Genomic DNA, 21,980 nt, shown 5'->3' on the forward strand with positions numbered 1-21,980 from the left:
CTCAAAAATATTTTTTAAGAAGAAAATCAAATGAAAACACTGTTTCCTTACATTCGGGTAGTTAGCAGAGCATATAGCTGCAAATGTTTCCCTTACAGAATAATAAACTGACGTTTACACACTTCCTTGCAGACATTTGTTGTTTTAGAATTTGTCTTCTTATTCTGTCAGACACACAACTTGAAAGTTGTTTCGCTTCTTGACTATGGTCTGTGAGACCCAGTGAGGCTTGTAAGGATGTGTGTGCTGAGCAGATGGAAGCTGGAAACTAAGAAGGACTGAACGAGTTTGATTCATGAGTTTGGCTACAATGAATGAGTTTGATGAGACACATCAAAGCCAGAAGAGTTACTGACTCTTTGCATATTTTCATTAAATATTTTTAGTGGGTGACAAACTTGGACTACATAATTGTCTCCTTTACTGCAGAATGATGCTGTTATAATATGTGCATATAGGTTGAGCATGGCCTTCCTTGGAATGGATGCTATTTAGGTGGAAGTATTTGTTTATATTATATGTCCTTTAGCATTAATGATGTCTTCACAGATGCACAAGTTATTCACGCCTTGTGAGGTAATGAACTGTTAAAGGTTCATGGATGCTGGCTTTTGAAATATGAGGTGCTAACAAGCCAGATGCTCTTCAGCACCAGAGGATGTGGTATCAACTATTTACAGATTTTCATTTTCTTATCATAGAGCAGACATGAGAGCTGAGAATCTTTTGCCCATGTCAGTTGTATACAGGAAGCCCTAAATTCTCTGTAATTTCAAGCTAAGAAATATTTTTGAACCATTTTCCCATCCTGACTATGACTTTGGAGAACTCAGGATCTCTGGAATGCTTCCCCCCCTCTCCCCAACCATTTTACTGGCCTGATTCTAATCAACTTCATTGTTAGCGTGTTAGTTTCTTTAGTTAGCATCACACAGTTTCACATAGTTTCAACACAGGATACATTTTTGAACTACTTTTTGCATTTTGCATTAAATGATTTGCTTCATTGTATTTTGTTCCCCGTTTTTTTGGGGTTTCTTTTGCAGATTATTATAGAGTAAAGGTTGTAAACAAGGTAAGTTTTGCTAAAATATGTGGCAGACCAACACTAACATTTTAACTCTGTTGTAAACATCCATCAGAGTTTACAGACAGCTTCCTGTTTTTAGACATACACATAATTTTTGTGTGTAAAGACCTATTATTATCACCATTTCAAATGTGCTAACTTTTGTCAGTAGTTTAAACCATTTACAACCCGCTGTGTGTCTTTGCCTTTACTATTGCAAAAATCACCATGTTTTCAGATGTCAGGCAGTACTTTGGTCAGTATAGAGTTATCATAATTGACAGACATGACACCCAACAAAAATAATGACCTCCAGGTTACGTGACATAGAATCATCCCCATATGGAAGCAAGGATACAGAACCATGCAAAGGTATTAGGCCACCCTTAATTTCTTTATGTCTTTGAAGGAAAATGAGAACTAGGTGCTGGGACTTATTAAAAGCTGTGTAAAGATAAATACAAACATAATATAGACTTTGTACAATTATAACAAGCCTGAAAAGCAATATTTGTCTGTCTACAACTTAGCCTGAACTCTCTTAGACAGGCTTTCCTTAAGTAGTCTCCAGGAATAGTTCTCCGGGCTTCTCAAAGGCCATTCAAAGCACTTTGGATGTTGGCTGCCTTTTGTTGTGTTCCCTGTCAAAGATGATCCCACACTGCTTCAGTAACGCTGAGGTCTGCACTCGGGGGAAGCCAATCTTTTTCTATTCAGGTATGTTTTAGTGGGTTGACAGTGTCTTTGGGATCATTGTCATGGAGATAAATTAAGCAGTTGCCAATCAGATGCTTTCCAGATTTTACCACATGGAAGATCAGATCTGATGATGTTTTTCTGTTTATAATTCCATCAGTTTCGATGAGACCTCCAACTCCACTGGCTGAATTCCAGCCCCAAACCATGACAGAGCCTCCACTGTGTTTTACAGATGGCTGTAAAACACTGTTGTACTTCTTTCCTGATCACCTCTGTACATGTTGACAGTGGTTTGAACCAAACATTTCCAACTTGGATTCCTGACTTCATATTACTGATTTGTCTCTGATTTTCAGTGTAGTTTTCGTATAATTTGGTATACCTTAACCTTTTCTGTTATTGATTAAGGATGCAAAACGTAGCTACTGGTCATCTACTCTAGATAGCTTTATTTTAGGCCACTTTTGCGTTTGTCCTCCACTTTCCTCAATTTTTTAAAGAACACACTGCACACCATGCCACGTTTTCAGCCAACAGCTATTTGGGAAGTACCCAGACTGTGCAAAGATACTATTTTATGCCAGCCAAACTGTGTTATCTTTGAGAAATAAACAAATTATGTGTTTTTGCAACAGCAAGAAAATATCTAAAGATACCATTTAAAACCAGTTATTTGGTAAACTGTCTGTCATGTATAGACACAAAATAGATTCATCCATTGAGCTGGGTGGAAGACCTCCAGAAAGCCTGAAGAACTAGTGGAGTACAAACAATAACTAGTTATTTTCTGGTTTCTGTAGCCTTTGTTAAAAAAGAACCTCGATACAAAGTCTGAATCTGATGTTTCTGATCCAATCACCCATTTTCTCATCCTAATGTTTCTATTTCTATCATCAAAGCAGCCACTCTCCATACCAATGTGCTCATGGATCATGTCTTGTGAAAGGCTCAAATCAACCGGGCAGCAGTTCACCAAATCAGCACAGCTCTGACTCACCCACATACACAACACTCTTGGCCATTATAAAGTCTTACCCTGCACAACATCATGCCCACATTCCCACCAAAAGCCACACATATCTCATTCTTAATCTCTAAATACTTGCAGAAATCTGTACTGTGCTGTACTTTCACAGACTGAAAATAAACTAGCATTTTGAGCTCTATGGGCTAAAAAAAAGATTTCCCTGCCTTTTTGCAACATGCTATTGACTTTTGGGGTACTTTGTGAAACTTTATACTAAGAATAGTCCAGATGAGCCACAAGGAGTTGGATGGATGGAGGACAAAACTGACCCATAAGCCCGTTTCAATAAAGCAGCACAACATGGAAATCTGTGGTGGCTAAACATTTCCTGGACATTTTGACACAGTGCAGTTTAAGTATGTTGGCATTCTGGTTCATCTAAGTGCTAAGCAAGGAGTTGGACTATTTAATCTGGATGATTAACTGGCTGTTAAAAGCATCTGAGCACAAATCAATTTATCAATATCTTAATATAAAAAGGATTCACAGTATTATTATTATTATTATTATTTTTAAATCTCAGTAAATGGTTCTTCAAATCCAGATCCACATCAGCACCTCACACCACGCAGGAAGTTTCTTGTGAATGGACAGACGGATTTTTCCGAAGTCACTGTTTGTCTTTCCTGTCGCAACATTCCTCACATGTTTGATTCTGCATCCCAAAAACTGCTCAGAGAAACAGCCTGTTTTACCACTCTGCGTACTGGGAGACCATACCTACGGCGCAGACGGTAAGGTAGCTTCACGGCTTTCAAATAATACAGTATAGTTTTTGTTTTAAATCCAGACTATGACTTGTGTAAAAAATTGCATCAAATAATCTGACTAATCATGAAGTAGTCTTACCTTATAATGCCACGGCGGAAAGGTTACAGCGGGTCTATTGGAGAGAGGGAGATGTGTCCTGAAGTTTATTAACTGAACCCAAAGTCAGAGGAAGCATAAAATCCCAGTTCTTGTGCTAAATCGCCCCCTCCATCAGACACAGGTTTCATTTGTAGGGCAGTGGTCCACCTTCTTCAAACGTTGTTGTCCGTAAATTGGCAGCTGCCCTCACCCGAGGAGGAGGAGGAGGAGGAGGGTACGGGACTGAAGGGGGCTGGATTTTTTTTTTCCCCTGGAAAGACACAGACTCTTTCATGGATGGTTCTGTAACAGACTGTCTTGCCTTTCGTAACTTCAAAAAAAAAAGAAAAGAAAAAAAATCACTTCGCCAATTTCACTCAGAGCCTACGTGTCTGTTAAAGCGCACAACGTGTCAGCTGCAGATTTACAACCGGGGTTAAAAATGTGCGACCACATCGACAGTTCCAGCTGTAATGCCTCTGCTAATGGTTTTTGCAATCCACTTGATGTTACCAGTAGTGCTGGCCAAGTAGTACTTGGTACATTAAATCCTCCTCCGATTATATCTTGAAAAGAAACTGACCAAACTGCATAGACTGTCTGTGCCAAATGGAATAAAGATACACTTTAAGATTTTATATCAACCAAGATGAGACAGACATTTCTGTCAAGTTAAAGGAGGCGGGTGCGTTTTGGTAGGTTTAAACCAGCCAAGACAAAAATAAATAAATAAACAAAATAAATTATGTATTAAATATTTTCAGTGGTAAATCACTAAAATACTGGAATTTGTTCTGTTGGAAATTTTGGTATCGATCCCCAGTATTGCTGATACCAACACTGATAGTTTTAACCTTTAAAAACAGCGTATGTAGTAGAGATTAGTAAGTCATGATTTATATGATGAATCAGCATAAATTCACACATTTTGGACACATTTTAATGACCACAAATTTATCACTGTGATTCTTTTTATTTTTACACAGCTTTCAGCTTTTCATGTATTTTGAACCTGGCATCTTTGGAGACCTGGAAAGTTGGTTAAATGTGCTATAAGATATACATAAAATAGCCGTGACAGTCAAGACAACAAATGTTCAGACATTTTTCAAAGTGCTTGCTTGAGGTGCATTTTTATTAGCAATCCCATACCAATAACATCACTGGTATTGATTCTATCAATATTTTTGATCGATCTGCCCAGCTCTATAAAACATGCATTCACTTACCTGAGGCGAAGTTGTTCCTTAGTGCCACGCCAGTGACTCTTTAAAATTTTCTACACTTATTGTATCCCACTATTTGGCACTTGTCAGGTTAAGTAATAGAAAAACAAAACGTCCCACAAACGCAACTTATGCAAAGTCCCAGAAACAGCTAGAAGACCAACTAGCTTATAGAGCAACTAGATGTAGCTTATTGTTAGCTTAGCATGAACAGTAGAAAGCAAAAACCTGGCTATGGCCAAGCATGAAATTTACCCACAACCTCATTAGTTTTTAAGCTGTGCAACACACTATAGCATAATATACTGCAGTATAACAAGTGCCATTTTAAAGAGTAGCTGTTTAGTAGCCAAGCTAATCTGTAAACACATAATTTCCTTAAAGTAACCTGATTTTCATTATTCTGAAGTGGCTGGTTGAACCTTTTAGCTTAGCTACAAACTCAGCCATCTCCAAGTAAAAATAAATTTTAAAAACGAACAACTTGTCATTTAAATATCCCCAAATGATATGTCCACGTGTAGTTAGAAACATGAAGAGTTTGCCAAGTTGGTATTTAATTAGGGAAATTCAATAAGAAACGTGACATTATTCTATTACAAAAAAAGTACAAAGTTTTCTTTGTATAAGCAAAAGGAGAGAGAGCTTGAAAAACACAAGTTTTAATTTTAAAAATCGCATGGCTGAATACTGTACTGTATTTGGTACAAAAACATGTGAGGCACTTCATTTAAAATCAGCTTAGTGTATCTACAACTTGCTCATAGATCTCTAATAACTGACACCTGAAAAACCGTGTCTGCAGCTATTTACCAAGTCGTCTCTTCACTGCTTAGATTAATTTTATTGACCCATAATCGATGGATGGACTCGTTACTAAACAGAAAACAATAAAACCGGACAGATAATGAAATTCTAACAGTGTTTCAGTTTTCTCAGTTCAACTTTGATATAATCTTAATAATGAACGATCGTCACAGCAAGTAGTACATTCACTCAATATTTGAGTGCTTACTGAATAGGAAAAACCTAAACTGGGATCACAGCGTTTAAACACCTCTGTTGTTGGGAATCAATCAAGTTTCTGCTTTAAAATGCCCGTTTTATTTATGTGAATGATGCCACGACTATTACCTGTACTTCACATGCTCATTCATCAATATTTGTCTAATCAATTGCTCTGATTTCTCTGTAGGAATAGACTGGTTCAAGAACAGCTGACACCCAGCAGTGCAGATATCCTAATACACAACACCGTTTTTGATTACCAGCACTGAAATCTCAACTGGGAAGAGCATTTTAAGAGTGCTATATCACTCTTCACTGAGGCAGAAATCATATAGAAATGTTATATAATCTATAACAGTAACAGATCTGCTTAAAATAGTGGCCTGAAATGTATTTTTCTTTTCTGTTAAATATTTTCATTTCAAATCCAACAGTGACATTGAAATGTTACATAATAAAACAGACAGAAAAGAAAAAACAAAAAGTAAATGGTTGTAATTTTTTGCAGTGTTAAAGCTTATCAAGGCCACCAGGTGGATGGGAGTTCCATCAGGTTAATAACAGAAACACTAAACTCAATTCATTATGAATTCATCATTTATTACATTACAGTTTTAGAGAGCAGTTACTAACTCCTAAGGTAAAGCTGATACTTTCTTTTTCTAAGAATAACCAGCAGTTGTTTCCATTCAAAACTGTAAAAAAGCTCAATTTTTCTAATGCCAGAGAAAGCATTTAAAATACATTGTGTCTGAAATTAAGTTGGTGATTTTATAGTCATTTTCTAAAATTTAAGCCACATCACACTAACGAATTATACTTTCATTACTTCTTCCATCCACCTGGTCCCACCTTGGGTAACATACAGTTAAAAATGATAGCAAATATTTGGACAAGAACCTGATACCCACTGAGGGGTAAAGAAAGTCAACATGACAGGACTGCCTGCTGAAAAGTACTTTTTAAATGAAGTGTTTCAGGCAACCCCGGTGAATTTCTTTGAGGTGCTTCAGACTAAACGTGGCTCATTTCTGCAGAGTCCTGCATACAATAACTGTCAGCTTTGCTGTGTACAACTTCATGGCAGGAAACCGGTTTATTTCATCTACTGACCAAAATAGCAGATGTGTAGAAAAACCTAGAAGTGAATTTCACCACTTAACAAACTTTACAAGATTTACCAGCAACTGGTTGGTGGCTGGAATAACATCTCACACTGGAACTAACTGGTAACAGTCTAAAGTGCTAATGGTCTTTGCAGCAGATTGACAGGTACTTCTTTGGGTGGATTAGGACGGATGCAGAAGCTCTAACAGGGCTCCAACTGCACCAAAGTAACCCTAAAAACAGCAACAAATGGCACAAGGTGGCAGTTAGAAGTTAGAAGATACTATACATGTGGTCTTTGATGGGAGTAAGGGGTAAACTTACTAACCTCATGGCGAAGGAAGAGTGCCTTGAGCTGACCTTTAGACCAGTAGTCCATGGCATAAGCCAACAGCTTCATAGAGAGGGTGTTCACTCTTAGGAAGTTCCCAACAAACAACACAGTCTCGATGTTCTTTACAAAAAAAAAAAAACAAGAATAGGAATGTAAACTATTAGTGCCTAAACAACTGATGAGAGACACCAGAGTTTTAGAATAACTGATATCACACTAGAAAAACAAGGGAAATAATGTAACTCATTCATAGCTCAAGGAAAGAAGATCCACAATGCAGTTTACCTCCTCTACGCCTTCATAGCCCTGTACAATGCTGCTTGATCAAGACGGCACAAGGCAGCACCGTAAAGAGGCTGAACGCAAAGAGGAAACAGACAGTAGGAACTGCAGGGGGCAGACTGTTCAACAGAGGAAGACAAAAAAACCTCCTCAAACCTTTTTATAGTTGTGCAACTGGGAACACAAATCCTAATTCCTTGCAGTCTCTGAATGAACAATGAGGTAGATGGTAGCATATATAGTCTGTAAGTGTAGCTGATTTGATCATTTAGAGGCTACACAGCATCCTCCATCCATCTAGGTGGCTCACCTGACAGTTTTACATCATATATATCTGCAATCGCGGCATTAAGACTCACAGTGCAACAAATGCACACTTAAGGTGTGGCTGTTACATTGTCATCACTACTAACCTCATTCAGAGCACACATTCTGGTGATGGAGCCGATGTTATTGGTGATGGTGACCAGTGTTGCCCTGGCCAGGTCCTCTTTAGAAACAGACTCCCTCTTATCTTTAGACATCATGTTGCCGAAACTGCCAAAGCAAGGCAAGATTTATGTTTGGAAGGTCGCTCAATTTTAGAAGCTGAGCAATTATAATTCTGCCTTTGACGTACAGCAATACTGAACATCTTATAAACAACACCAAAGCGGACAGAATACGTCAAAGTACATTCGTTTTTAAGACAGATATAGCTAAACATTGAAAGCTGCAGTGATGGATCTGTAATTTAGAGCTTACTTTTTTACTAAATTTCAATTGTGAGATTCAAAATTAAGTAAACTTAGCACAGTCCTGGTTCCTTGAATCATCTACTTATGCTGGAACATATCACAAACAGGGTTGTGATATAAAGAATGAACAAAGGCAGCAGCTTTAAAACGCACCTTGAGGCCACAGCCCAGCCTGGCAGCCCAAACCTCTCATAGTCCCCTCCATAGATGTCTCGCACCAGCTTGTCCACACGCGTGCTCTCCCCCTGAGAAGCCATTTCTAAGGCTTCCTCAAATGTAGAGCAGCCGGTCAGCAGGCAACACAGGCCAAGGAAGGTCCCACCACCAAGGCTGTGAACACATGCAAAGTGACATGTAAGGTGTATGTAAATCAAGACATCTTAGAGTAAAATAAAGTGTTTAGGTTCTGAAATTACAGGGGAAAGACACGTCTATGCATTAGAGACTGCTCATTCAAATACATGAGTTCTTTCCCAGTACAGAGGACAGAGGGCCATTATGTGGAGAAAGAAACAAGCATTCATGAGTCCCTTTCAAAGCCAGCAGACAGAAAAACCACATGTGAAAACAAACTAGAGGGCAGACTACAAAGGATTTTTTTCTCCCTCTACCTAAAGAAAAAAAAAAAGACTATAATTGACCATTTTAAATGTACGGACTAAATCCAGAACGAATGAATTATTTTTTGTCAAGAAAGCAGTTTGTAATGAAAGTGGAAGGTAACGGGAACGTCACACAAAGGCACCGACTCGACTGGACTGCACCTTCCTGAATCACATTAGTCTGGTGTCACGTAGTTTACCCTTTGCTAGTGTCACAATGCTCTTCTCTAATTCATCTTCCTCTCTTAGGACCAAGGGCTGAAACTAAAAAAAAAGAAGGATGAAACGTAGGAAAACCCAGCCGGTGCCCATGCTAGTCATGGCCTTTTAGACCTCAAAAGTTGCACTTCACCTAACCTGTAATATCCAAACGTAACCCAAGATTATCAAATTACATTTAATACACAAGTTCGCTTTAAGGTTACTAAATGTAGGCGAATGCTATTTTCCACTTCACTCCTACTCACTTCCCAATAGCACAGAACCTGTTAAGCATCTCATCTGCCATCCAGCTCATCATTACCTGGTCCCAGTGACTCGTTTGTAGTTGTTCTCAGAGTAGACTGCCAGGATACTGACCCCAGACCCTATATTGACCAGCAGCAGAGGATAAGGATTCTCCAGTGTACATGGCTTCTGGACACAGTGGTCTGGGTCTGCAGGATTTTCAAAGTAGTAACACTCTGAGGGACCGCTAGACATCACCGAGTCGAGGTACAGCACCCCCCGAATCAAACAGTCCAGCTCATCCAGCTTGTGAAGCTCCAGGTCAGCCATCTTTGTTTTTCCCCCGAAAGGAGAGAGGGAAAAAAAAAGAAGTGGGAGAAGGAGCAGAGATAACATCAGAAAAGTGATGTGGTCTGGAGAATACAGAAGCAGGAAAGTGGATGATGGGGAGGGGATAGGGACAAAGATCAGTGAGCAGGCATTTTTATTATAATATAATAAAAATAATTTAATTTGTCCAATTAAATCAGTTCATTGGAAAGTGAGTATGTGTGTGTGTGTGTACATGTTTGCTCAACTTCCAACACATTTGTGCTTAGATGAAGCCAAAAACAGTGCTACAATTCATGGCTCATCTCATGATCTTTACTGACCCTAGACTGCCAGCCCCACCCAGCAGAAGTAGCATGTTCTCGGTCTCACCAATCTCTCCAGTGTTTCCAATGGATATTGTTTGCGCCGTCTCTATGCTCATCTCATTTGCCTGCCCCCCACCCCTCCTGATCGACCAAGGCAAATAGCTTTTATTCCAATCTATACCCAACGCCCTACAAGATAACCCCCCACCCCCCAAAACAGAGCACAACAGCAGACCCACCATACGGAAATCAGACTCAAACTTGTACGCCCCCCCTCCGGTGGCGCACAGGGTGGTGTGAAGGCTGGAGAAGTGCTTGTCGCGGCCCATCTGCAGGAAGGCTGGGAGGTCGTGCGTGGGAAAGCGAATAAAGTGCAGGTTGCCCTTCCTGCCGCACAGCGTCAGGTCCTGCAGCTCCAGGTGAACGTCCCTGATGCCAGTCTTGCCATAGGCGGTGTTGGAGGTCAGGTAGCGCCGGATGCTCTTCAGATTCTCCACCTCTTCTTGCTCCTCTTCCGCTGTGATGTCTTTGGGCTCAAAGTAAACGAGCTTCACCAGAGTGCCTCCGATGTCCATCCCAAACCAGGGGAATGCTACATTATGTGAGATAACACATGCAAAACTGATGTTCACCCTCGTTTTTGTAAATAAAAATATTTTGCACATTGATGAAAAATACATACATCTACAAATATAAAATATTTATGGTAAATGGCACATATAAAGCTGAGTTTTCAGCGTTCACCCAGATGATGGCAAAGCTGCTTCATCCATAGATGCAACAGTACAGTGTGTACCGCTAACGCCATCTTGTTGCAAAAAGGAAAAAAAAAAAGATTCTGGCTATGTGCTGCCACTACAGCCCACCAATAATAAATACATCGGATGCCAAATTAGTCACACATTTGCTATAAACCAAGTACAGTGGAAGGCCAGCGCAAATATACATTTTTTTAATTTATGTGACCAACTGCGGGGTTTTCTTGCCAAACCTATATTATCAACAGCGACTGTCTTTAATGGGGAACGCCTCTGATTTTTTTTTTATTTTTTATTGTAGACATACAGCAGCCCCCTTTTCCCAGTAAATACACCAAGCCCACGCTGCCAACATTAACACATACGCGGCCTCGTTTTCTTCACAGAGTCGTGTCGATGCCTCGTCGCCGACTGGGAAGTCCGCCGGTCGGATGTGGCCCTTCCTGCGGTAGTGGCACTCTCACTGTTGGGCTCGTTTCTGAAATGAACGGGCATCTCCTTGTCGGACCGCGGCTGCTTCGAGGGCGTTTCGTTTTCGTCAATAATATCATCGTCGTCTCGCTGGTGGCCATTGAACGCCATTGAAATGACTAATTAGCTACATATAGGCTGACTGCTCGGTCAAATGAAACCAAATGATTTATGAGGACAATGAATTTTGAAGCTCAACGAGGTAGCTAATTAGGTAGCTAAGTAGCTAACAGTCCTTTGAAAAGGCTGGGCTACATGTCCTTTTTGTGTTCGCTGTCAAGACAGAGGTGGGCGGGGCTAACGTGTTAGTGAAGGACGCAACGACCAATCAAACGGCGACATTGACAGTCGGGAAAACGGTTTATAAAAAGAGGCTGATGTCACTTTTTTTCTTCATAGTATGAAAAACGTGATGTCTGGGAGTAGAAAATAGGTTAAATATACACAAGTCAAACTTTGTATTGTTCTGTTGTCTCTTATTCAAAACTCTTATTTAAATAGCGCAAATAAAAAAAATAGGAAAAAATAAACTTGAACTTTGAAAACTAAAGTAATATATAGAACAAATAACCGTAGTTTTAGTATTCAGTTATATTATAAAATATAAAATATAAAACTAAGACGAAACTAATAAAAAAAATAAACTAAAACATTTAAACAACAGACTGAAAAAAAGCAAACCAACTGAAACTAAGATGAAATAAAAACAAAGTCAAAACGAAAGGGAAAAAATTACAAATTACATAACTATCTTATATTACAGACACATTGACAGAAGCATAGTTTTAGAGGCATTACTAGTAACACAATTTCATGAAATACAGTAAATATAATGAGACAATCTGAATTTTATTTCATGGCCTATTATGCCTGATTATATGCAACTATTTCCTAAAGGAATTCAGTGGTTACAGTTTAAAAAACAAAAAATAAAACAAAACAAAAACATACATCTTTTCAGAAATTCAAGTTTATTGATGTGAATATAAATTTTAGGAACTTTTACATTTTTACAGATTACATAACCACATGAACTGTAATTATGTCATCACCTCAGCAGCTCAAAAAGGCTCTTAAAAAGTGCAAAAGATTTTCCTTAAAATTTCATTATTGACATAACTATGTACAATAAAACCTCTCAACTTACAGAACAAACCTAAACAGGTTTTTATTTAAAGGAGAAAAATCATCTATTGACGACTTAAATGTTGAATCAAACATTTGCACCATATAAGACAACCTTAGGCTTAAATTGTGCCAATTGTTGCAAAAGTAGGTGCCAGTTGCAAAATATAGTTATTGACATTTTCTAACCGTAAAATAACATCGATTAAATTTAAACACACATTTAGATACATGAAAGCAGAAGAGGACACGTGTCAAACGCCATAGACAAACACCCCGGTTATGATACAACTATCACTGCCATGATACGAAAACACTTACCTGCTGTTTATAAAAAAAAAAAAAAATTATGCAGGGATTAGCTGACTGACTGCTTGATTGCTGAGTGTTTTTTTTTTTTATGTTAACAGCACATCAATCTTTCTTAAAATAAGTAATTAGGTATCTATATAGGACTTGGAGAAGGCATTCGACCGTGTCCCTCGGGGTGTCCTGTGGGAGGTGCTGCGGGAGTATGGGGTGTCTGGCCCATTGCTACGGGCCATTCGATCCCTGTACAACCGTTGCAGGAGCTTGGTTCGCAATGCCAGCAGTAAGTCTGACTCGTTCCCGGTGGGTGATGGGCTCCGCCAGGGCTGCCCTTTGTCACCGATTTTGTTCATCATTTTTATGGACAGGATTTCTAGGCGCAGCCAAGTGGCGGAGGGCTTTCACTTTGGTGGCCTCAGAATCTCATCTCTGCTCTTCGCAGATGATGTGGTTCTGTTGGCTTCATCGGGTGAGGGCCTACAGCTCGCACTGGAACGGTTCGCAGCAGAGCGTGAAGCAGCGGGAATGAGGATCAGCACCTCCAAATCTGAGGCCATGGTTCTCAGCCGGAAAAGGGTGGAGTGCCCACTCCGGGTCGGGGACGAGTTCCTGCCCCAAGTGGAGGAGTTCAAGTATCTCGGGGTCTTGTTCGCGAGTGATGGGAGAAGGGAGCCGGAGATCGACAGACGGATTGGTGCTGCGGCTGCAGTGATGCGGGCGCTGCACCGGTCCGTCGTGGTGAAGAGGGAGCTGAGTGTAAAAGCGAAGCTCTCAATTTACCGGTCGATCTACGTCCCTACCCTCACCTATGGCCACGAGCTGTGGGTAGTGACCGAAAGAACGAGATCGCGGATACAAGCGGCAGAAATGAGCTTCCTCCGAAGGGTGGCTGGCCTCTCCCTTAGAGATAGGGTGAGAAGTTCGGCCATCCAGGAGGGGCTCAGAGTAGAGCCGCTGCTCCTCCACATCGAAAGGAGCCAGCTGAGGTGGTTCGGGCATCTGACAAGGATGCCTCCTGGGTGAGGTGTTCCAGGCATGTCCCACCGGGAGGAGGCCCCGGGGCAGACCCAGGACACACTGGAGAGATTATATCTCTCGGCTGGCCTGGGAACGCCTTGGTGTTCCCCCGGATAAACTGGAGGTGGTGGCTGGGGAGAGGGAGGTCTGGGCCTCTCTGCTTAGGCTGCTGCCCCCGCGACCCGGCCTCGGATAAAGATGGATGGTATCTATATAGCACATATATATATAAATATTTACAAATAAATACATTTAAAGCCATATTTCCCCACTATGAATAGGGGAAAACAAAGAATTTACACTGTGGTGAACTACTGGTACTCCTGCCTCCACAGTCCCCAGCAAGCCAAACTCAGGTCCTTGATTCATTAACTCATGCTGGATGACAGCCAACAGTCTTATCTAGCTTGTCAGAGAACATGCAAACAATGATTAATACACGCCTTTAAAAAAAACACACATTTGCATCGCACAAGTGCATAAATAACCTGAGATTGTAACCCAGTTCTATGAAGTGACCCGACTAGAATAGTAAGGGTAGACTTAGTTTTTGTTCCCTATAGTCAACCTCACTCAATAATAAAGACATAAAATGTCAAACTTAAGAGCAGAATGGTCATTAGTGACGTGATCAAAGGTCTGCAGAGCCAGCTGTAATTACTGTAGGTAATTATTAAACTGCTGCCTCATGCCAACCCATGGCAGTGATTTCATTAAGGCACCTAAAATCCTTTTCAAAAGCCTTAAAGTCTAATCTTCTCTTTCATTCCAGGTATTATATCCCCTTATTTGTTAAACCTCCACACCATCAGCATTGCACAGGCACCCACTCCTGCAGCGGCCAGAATGTACTTTGCGTTAGGTGATTGGCTGAGACAGGTCCACGGAGCTGAAGTATCTGCTAGCTCTTCTCCTGCTTTGAAGGTGGTGTTTAAACTCCCAGAATCAGCAGCAGCATGTGGGAATGACGGTGGTGCCGAGGAGATTTCTTTGGCCGTTTCACCATTGACGTCTAGGTTAGGGATAGATGGCTCACCGGACGCATGTATCACCAGCTCCTGTGTTTCAAAGCTTTGACACGGCGACTCAAACTGGTTCTCCTCAGGTTCGTTATGGTTGAGATTAGCGAAGCCGGTCTCCTGGCATGGCAGTGGCGTGACTGTAGTAACTGTGGAGTCGAAAGAGGACACGTCATCCGGTGGAGCTTCACTTATTTCCAGACGCTCAGTGTTGCCCGAGTAGGGCTGCGGCTCTGAGCTGGACGCGAGGATGGTAGGACTGGGTTGATTTTGCGGTTGGATGCTGACGAGTTGCCCTGGCTTGCTCAGACAAACATCATCATTAAGAGAGGCCTCCATCACTGGAGTACCAGGCCTGGGGGAGGCTTCAGCTGCAGTTTCAACAATCTGGGGGGGAAATTCATAACAGAGGTCAATTTTATTGCCAAACTGCAATTTTTCAATGTCCTAACTTTCAGGTATGTGTAAAAGCTTATAGGTTCGTTAAAAGCACCTATATGGAGGTCTGGTAATAACACTAATACATACTACTGTCAAAAATGCTAACTTAAGTTTCCATTAAATATATTACATGTCATACAGGAGAACTTTTATACCGGATTTTCTCACTTGTACACGTTTAATTGTATTCTAGAATATTTTCCTCTCTGACATTTTGAATGAACTCATCATTACCAAAAGTTTACAAATAAATGTGCAGGATGGGTTTTATGAAAAGATGCCTTGTGAAAGATTAGGCCTATAAGACTGCTAGAAATTGTTTTTGTGTGTGTGCCTTCCAGTTTTTTTGTATACCCTGCAGTAATGTGAGCATGTGGCTTAATGGCACACGTCCAGTGGTGTTATGCCCTTCCAGTGACTGTCAGCTGGAGACTTTTACTCGCCAGAAAATACAGTAATGTCCCAACAAAGGTCGAACTAGCAAGGCCCTTTAAAAAATTACACATTTTTCAACATACTTTTTAGGGTTCAAGGATATACACAATATACAGTAGTTGGATCATTAAAAAAAAGTTACTTACTTACAAAAAGAAGAAAAGGCTACAATCGTACTGCAATACTATTAGCAAAGGTTATTTTTGTATGTATTTGGAAACAATTGTAGCAACCCTTTGCATGTTCTCTGTCCACAGATTACTGTTCTTAGTATAATTAATTTAATGTAACTTTATATTTATAGAAATGAAATTTCTCTAGAAAAGAGAGAAAAAAAATGCCGAGTATACCACCCAAAGAAACCACAGAGGTAAAGCTTCTCATTTTGAACGAAATGCTGCCTAAGGTGGTTTAAGCACCAAGCTAAGTTAAGTGAATATCAGACAGCACTGTTGCAGGAGGTGCCATTATTCAAGTCTTAAAATGATCATATTTTAGTATTCACCTGTGTAGAAGGAGGCCCAGAAATCTCTTCAGGCTGTGAGACAGCATCAGGATTTTTGTTCAATGGAGGAGTGCTGTCCTGGACCGGAGGCTTCTCTGGGGTCCTTGTGTAGAAAGAGGGTCCATCAGTCACATCAGAGTTGATCTGGGCTTCAGGTGGACTCTCTGGCTCCTTGTTCTTTTTGGTAATCCTGCTTCTGAGAGGATCGGCTTCATGGTGTTCAGTTGGATGTGGTGGTGGAGGAGTGGTTTCCCTGTTGACAGTAATGGCACCATCTCCAGAGCCCACCTGAGCTCCAGCAGCAATATTTTGGATATCTGATTCAGAGTTTTCCTCTGGCTCCTTGCGAAAATTAATTCCTCTCTCTGTGGATGTCACCCGAATGTGTGTGGTCTTGGGGGAAGCAGGAGGTGTTGATGGAGGATGTGCCACTTCAATCTGTGTTGACTTTGGAGGCTCAGGGACAGGCTCAGGTGGGGAAACAACTTTGGGACCTGGGTCTGCAGCACTCTGGGGGGTTTGTGGCAGTGTTGGAATTTTCGGAGAGGGTGGGGCCTGGATAGCTGGCTCTGGGGGAGCTGGAGGAGCTGAAGGAGCTGCAGGAGCTACAGCTGGCAGAGCTAGAGCATCCCGACTGTTATCACCACTCTCTGGAATGGGCAGATGACCGGCAGATGGTGCCGGGTGGACGTGTGCCGTGACAACAGACGTTGGAGAGGAGCTGGGGTTGGAATCTAGGGCAAAGGAAACAGTTCTGCTATTTAAATCTCTCATGACATCCTATCAGTAAATCTCTGTGAAATCCTGAAGGACTACCTAAATGTGAAACTATACAGAAATGAATTTGTCATGAACTCTGCGATGCTGCATATACACATATATATACATTTTCATTTTAAAAATGAAAATCTATATATTTATTCTATATGCAACACGCTCTGCATAGTGTTCTTCAAAAAGGAATCCATTTAAATTGTAACAGTTTTCCAAGCAGTGTTTACAAATGATGAATCCAATATACTTTAGTCTTGGATCTAAACAAACAGAGTAATGTTTGTTGTATAATAATGTATATATAATCACTTTTCTGAGCGACTGTAAACATGTTTGGGTTGAAACATATTTGCATTATCTGCACAAGCTGTTTATGTTTCGGAGAAGGTTGAGTTCAAACTGTCATTTCCAGCACGCTGAGTAATCCAACAAACCAGGACATAAAAAAAAAATAATAATCTGGTCTAGATTAGCAAAAACACAGGATGTATTACAGCATGTCATTACTTATTTGATAAAAATGGTGCCAACAATGGAGAAATTGCTTGTGAAAACATTTTGCAGAAATAACTTCTATTACTTTCTGTATGACTATCAGTCTCTCACATTGTTCTTCCACCCTTCTTCACAGCGTCACTTCAGTTTACTGCGGTTTGCAGGCATTCAACTTTTCAGTTTTCTACTTGTCAATAGGTGTTTTCACTGAAGAACTTCAGAAATGACTTTGAACCGTTCCCATACTGTTGGACAGGAACAGGATCATTGCTGATGTCTTTCCTCTGGGGAACTGGTTACATACCTGAATGCTTCAGATTTAAAAATGGCCTTTATCAACTGCTTTTGTAGAGGTTTTCACACTTGCTACTTAGTAATTCACACATTACCTCTGCTCTATAGCTTAGTTTTTGTTATATAAATACTGACAAGTGTGCTTTGTCATGTCAAAAGTGTGTACCAAGACTGTATCCGTTACTGCTTGCATAAACTTCAACACTATCATGTACGGTGCTGGGTAAATTATTTGGCAACTTACTGTTAACATCTGTTAGAGCGTTGTATTCTGCTCTGATGTCCGCTGCAATGGTTCTCTTCTCACATGCCTCAAGCGCCTCAATGAACTGCTCGGGCCAGTTTTCTCTTCTTTTCAGGCAGTCCAAAAGAAGCATCATGCCTTGATAATTCCCACTTGTCTCAGTTTTTGCCTCAATGACGTCCTAAGATTTGTTAAAAAATAGATCAAGTGAGAAAACAAACTCAGTTTAATAGATAACAGACAAATCATCAGTAGTTTAGTCTTTAAAATATGCCTTTACCAGTGCTAATGCCCTTTACTGTTCGGTTATCAATAAACAACCAACCAATCAACCACAAAGCTAATTTAATCAGTGACACTAGTGTGTTTACCAAAACAACAAATGTAATTTTTACAGTGAGAGTCGTGCAAGGAATAGCAAAATAGTTTGAGGCCTTTTTTGGGGTTGCCTAACTAACAAGGCTTGTACTGCTCGATGTGTTTCCATAGGAGCATTAAATAGTCATTAAAGACAGCAAATAATAGGTTGGTTTAAATGAACACTTTCTGATTTAAATAAAGAAATGCAGGCTACTGTATTTAAACACAGTTCACATGTAGCTATACAACATGGTAATATACAGAAAAGAAGGTATCAGACTGAGTATACTTGGGGTGCATCTAAACAGAACAACAAAATTCTTAGTCTGAGAGCTTTCTGAAACATACCCTGTCGTAAGCAGTCAGGCAAGGCAGATGCATCATTATTTCTCTCGGTTTCACCTTGGAAACGATGATTGCCATATTCCGCCGTATGTATCCATCGTACAGTTTGTCACTGGCAAACGACATCTGGAAAAGTCAAAGGGCAAAAATATTACAAATGTTTACTTTTGTTATCAACTCTCAGATTCTACAGCTGCACACCCAGATAAACACTTTACTACATTTCAAAATGTCAGATAACACCATTTTATATTTTATTTTTTTAGCCTCACTACAAATGATGTGTGAAAGTACCCTAAAAGTGAAACCATGAAACCGGATTGAAAAGCACAGTGAGGGGATTCTTTTCCAATGAAAGTGAAAGTGAAAGAGAAAATGCAAGCAAAGGGCAGCAAAGGAGGGAAATTGCTTTTCTTTCATTTAGAAACCTCTTTTTTCCTTTTAGTCTTGACAAAGCCAAAAATCACCTCCCAAAGGGAATAATACACTCGTAGTATCAAGGTTGCAGCCGCCTGGAGTAAGAAGAAAGAAAGCAGGCTCCACTAATCACTGATTAATCATCTGCAGGATTTAATACCTGACTTTCCAATGTGCAGTATTAAGCCCCCGTTCTAAAACACGGTTGCATATTTTTAGGGTCAAATGAAGGCTTGGGATCACTTATTTGTGTTGAATACACTTTAAGCCCTTTCATTTGTTTTTACCTAAACAGCTAGATTAGCATCTGCTATGAGGGGGGAGTCATTTTCACAGAATATCAGTGTCACTGCCAGAGATGGGCAGTAACGCGTTACTGTAATCTGATTACTTTTCGAGTAACGAGTAAAGTAAGGGATTACTATTGCAAAAACGGTAATTAGATTACCGTTACTTTCCCGTAGGAACGCTGCGTTACTGCGTTACTAAAACCGTGATTTTTTGCGAGAATGTCTCATGACAGTGACATAAGCGAGTGCACCGTTAGTGACAGCAGCTGTGTGCAGATCAACAATGGATCACATATCGATTGTGGGAGAGAGTATGAGCGTGCAGCGTTTAAAGCGTGGAAGTACTGACCTTACTTTGAGTTTGATTCCATAAAAAGTGACAAAAACATTAGCGTCCATCGTGCGTGAGAAGAAAACTTCTTTTTACAGCGAAAAAAACCCTAAACTTCCAAGCAAGCACCGAGTGCGCAAGGACGTAATGGGAAACTCACAGAGAAACTCGCGGATTCTTCAACTGACCGCGGCACACCTGCACCAGGGTAAACCTCCGCCTACCGCAGTCCTGCTTTGCAGGTGAAAATAGAGCAACAGGACCGCTAGTCTTTGACTTTATTTATTTTCTGCTGTGTTTTACTTGCATCTATTTGAAAGACTGAGTGTAAACACAAGAAATATTTTATTTTATGTGCTGGAATGTGCAGAAAATAGTTTTACATGTTAAACTAATTTATTCAAGTCAGAGAATGTTGCATATAATTAAATTTTTGCTTGATGCATAAAGTTAAAAGATTAAAACTGATAAAACAAGTTTTAAAAAGAGAGTTTTCCATTTGATTACATTTTGTATGATGGATTATGCAGAAAAAGTAGAATTGGGCTGAAAGATCTATCGCTTTATCAGCTATTCAGGTTGTAAATCGTGTTTTTAAAAAGTAACTAAGTAATTAATTACTTTTGAAAATAAGTAATCAGTAAAGTAACGGGATTACTTTTTGTGGAAGTAATCGATAATTAGTTACTGATTACTTTTTTCAAGTAACTTGACCAACACTGGTCACTGCTAGCTTTAAAAAAAAAAAAAAAAAAAAGATATGAGACTCTAAAGTTCTGAATAAATGTGGGACATCAGCAAAAGCAGTCTGCCTGTGGCTCAAAACGGAAGTGATGTCAGGGGGAGCAAACAAAGAGCAAAGTCTTCCTGGCTGTCTTAATAGCCCACAGAGGACATAGTTTACCTGACAGGTAGACAAAGTGTTGAACCTTAAGATTAAACAGGAAGAAGTTTTGAGAGTGTGCATTATTTCCAAGCTGGCGTCTAAGTATAAAGCGAGGAAAGATTGTAGATTAACAAGACAAGGAAGGACACAAAAATGCACCTTGACACAAGGACAGATTCTGAACAGCTGAGCCCAATGAATGACCTCTAATGTGGCAGGTCATTTCTTGCCAATATCCAAGTCTCAGGATCAAGTTTCATAGACAGTTCTGGTCCAGTAAGATATTACCACCGCAGCTATTTTAGTCCAATAAAAACTCTCAAGACAAAAAGAGGTCACAAGAAAGAAAGAAAGACATTGAGACGTTTGTTGGGTAATAACTGCTCCAACCCGTTTTGGAGGAAAACACCCAAAGAAGGTCAGGAAGGAGGAAATAGGGTGCACACAAACTACACGTACGACCGCGTGTCAGCTACTGCAATATCACGTTAAACTTTCAAATCTACTTTGGGGGTCAAACAATTCGCGACACGAAGTTTGCAAATAAATCTAAAAAGGCTACACAGCCACATCACACAGAAAGGACTGACACCTGCCTGTAAATGATCGAAACCTGTCTGAAATAACCGAGTATGTGCTAACTAAATGGAAATAACAGTCAACTGCTGCCAACAAGAAATTAGACACGACACTCTCCAGCTAAAATGAATTGCTAACATTAGAGCTAAAACATCGTGTTGAGCAGCACGATTAATTTAGCTTCATAAATCGTAATGTTACATAATGTAGTGCTCACCTTTACTTTTTCGTGTCCCTGCAGCTCGTCACTCCCTTTCTACAGCAATTCCTGCACTCAGTAAAAACCTGCGTCCTCTTCGTCTTCTCACACACACATCTGCTCAGCGGTTTCCCCCCACGAGGGCTCCCTCCTGCTCTCCTATTGGAAAACAGCGCCATCAATCAAATATTGGGCCAATAGAAACTGCAATGAAGATGTAATGAAGGCGTGGCTTGCTTATACTTGACCCTAACCCTGACCTTTCTTCTGCTGTGATGGACGGCAGCCGTATTACATTGGATCTCGATTTCTGGTTTACATCTGTCCCTAATCCTTGATCCTAATCTGTGCACTCACTCACACACACACGCTGCTGTTTTCAATAGCATTTTAAAGCTGCTGCTGAATAGGGTCCAGCGTGTGGCAAGGAGAAAGCCATTGTTAACAGAAAACCATAAGAAGCCCCGTTTGCAGTTTGCCACAAGCCATGTGGAAGAAGCTGCTCTGGTCAGACGAGACCAAAATGGAACTTTTTGGCCATAATGCAAATGCTATGTGTGGCAGAAAACTAACACTGCACATAACTCTGAACACACCATCCCCACTGTCAGATATGGTGGTGGCAGCATCATGCTCTCGGGGTGCTTCTCTTCAGCAGGGA

General features: G+C 40.5%; 3 protein-coding genes across 5 annotated transcripts in view; all 3 read right to left on the reverse strand.

The window, feature by feature from the left end:
* The window catches only part of loxl3b (lysyl oxidase-like 3b), a 32,204-nt gene extending 28,095 nt beyond the window's left edge, over positions 1 to 4,109 (reverse strand). The window contains exon 1 of one of the 3 annotated variants that reach the window (XM_082515647.1): positions 3,645 to 4,109. The gene's annotated coding sequence lies outside the window, so the exon portion shown is untranslated. The remainder of the gene's footprint in view (positions 1 to 3,644) is intronic. The other 2 variants (XM_082515648.1, XM_082515649.1) reach the window with 2 other exon arrangements.
* A 1,407-nt stretch (positions 4,110 to 5,516) lies between these two features.
* pank2 (pantothenate kinase 2) lies at positions 5,517 to 11,555 on the reverse strand. Its single transcript, XM_082515655.1, has 7 exons — positions 11,149 to 11,555; positions 10,265 to 10,617; positions 9,464 to 9,717; positions 8,492 to 8,668; positions 8,015 to 8,138; positions 7,314 to 7,439; positions 5,517 to 7,218 (listed from the first exon to the last, which is right to left on the reverse strand). The coding sequence occupies exons 1-7, from the start codon at positions 11,363 to 11,365 to the stop codon at positions 7,168 to 7,170; spliced, it is 1,302 nt and encodes a 433-aa protein (XP_082371781.1). The 5' UTR covers positions 11,366 to 11,555; the 3' UTR covers positions 5,517 to 7,167.
* Positions 11,556 to 12,206: 651 nt separating this feature from the next.
* On the reverse strand, positions 12,207 to 21,436 carry mavs (mitochondrial antiviral signaling protein). The gene is made up of 5 exons (XM_082515076.1): positions 21,338 to 21,436; positions 18,621 to 18,743; positions 17,913 to 18,093; positions 16,106 to 16,839; positions 12,207 to 15,111 (listed from the first exon to the last, which is right to left on the reverse strand). Exons 2-5 carry the CDS (start codon positions 18,741 to 18,743, stop codon positions 14,491 to 14,493), a joined length of 1,659 nt encoding a protein of 552 aa, XP_082371202.1. The 5' UTR covers positions 21,338 to 21,436; the 3' UTR covers positions 12,207 to 14,490.
* Between the last annotated feature and the right edge of the window lie 544 nt (positions 21,437 to 21,980).

The sequence above is a fragment of the Aulonocara stuartgranti genome, assembly GCF_965226115.1.
Source record: "Aulonocara stuartgranti genome assembly, chromosome: 19".
Taxonomy (NCBI): domain Eukaryota; kingdom Metazoa; phylum Chordata; class Actinopteri; order Cichliformes; family Cichlidae; genus Aulonocara; species Aulonocara stuartgranti.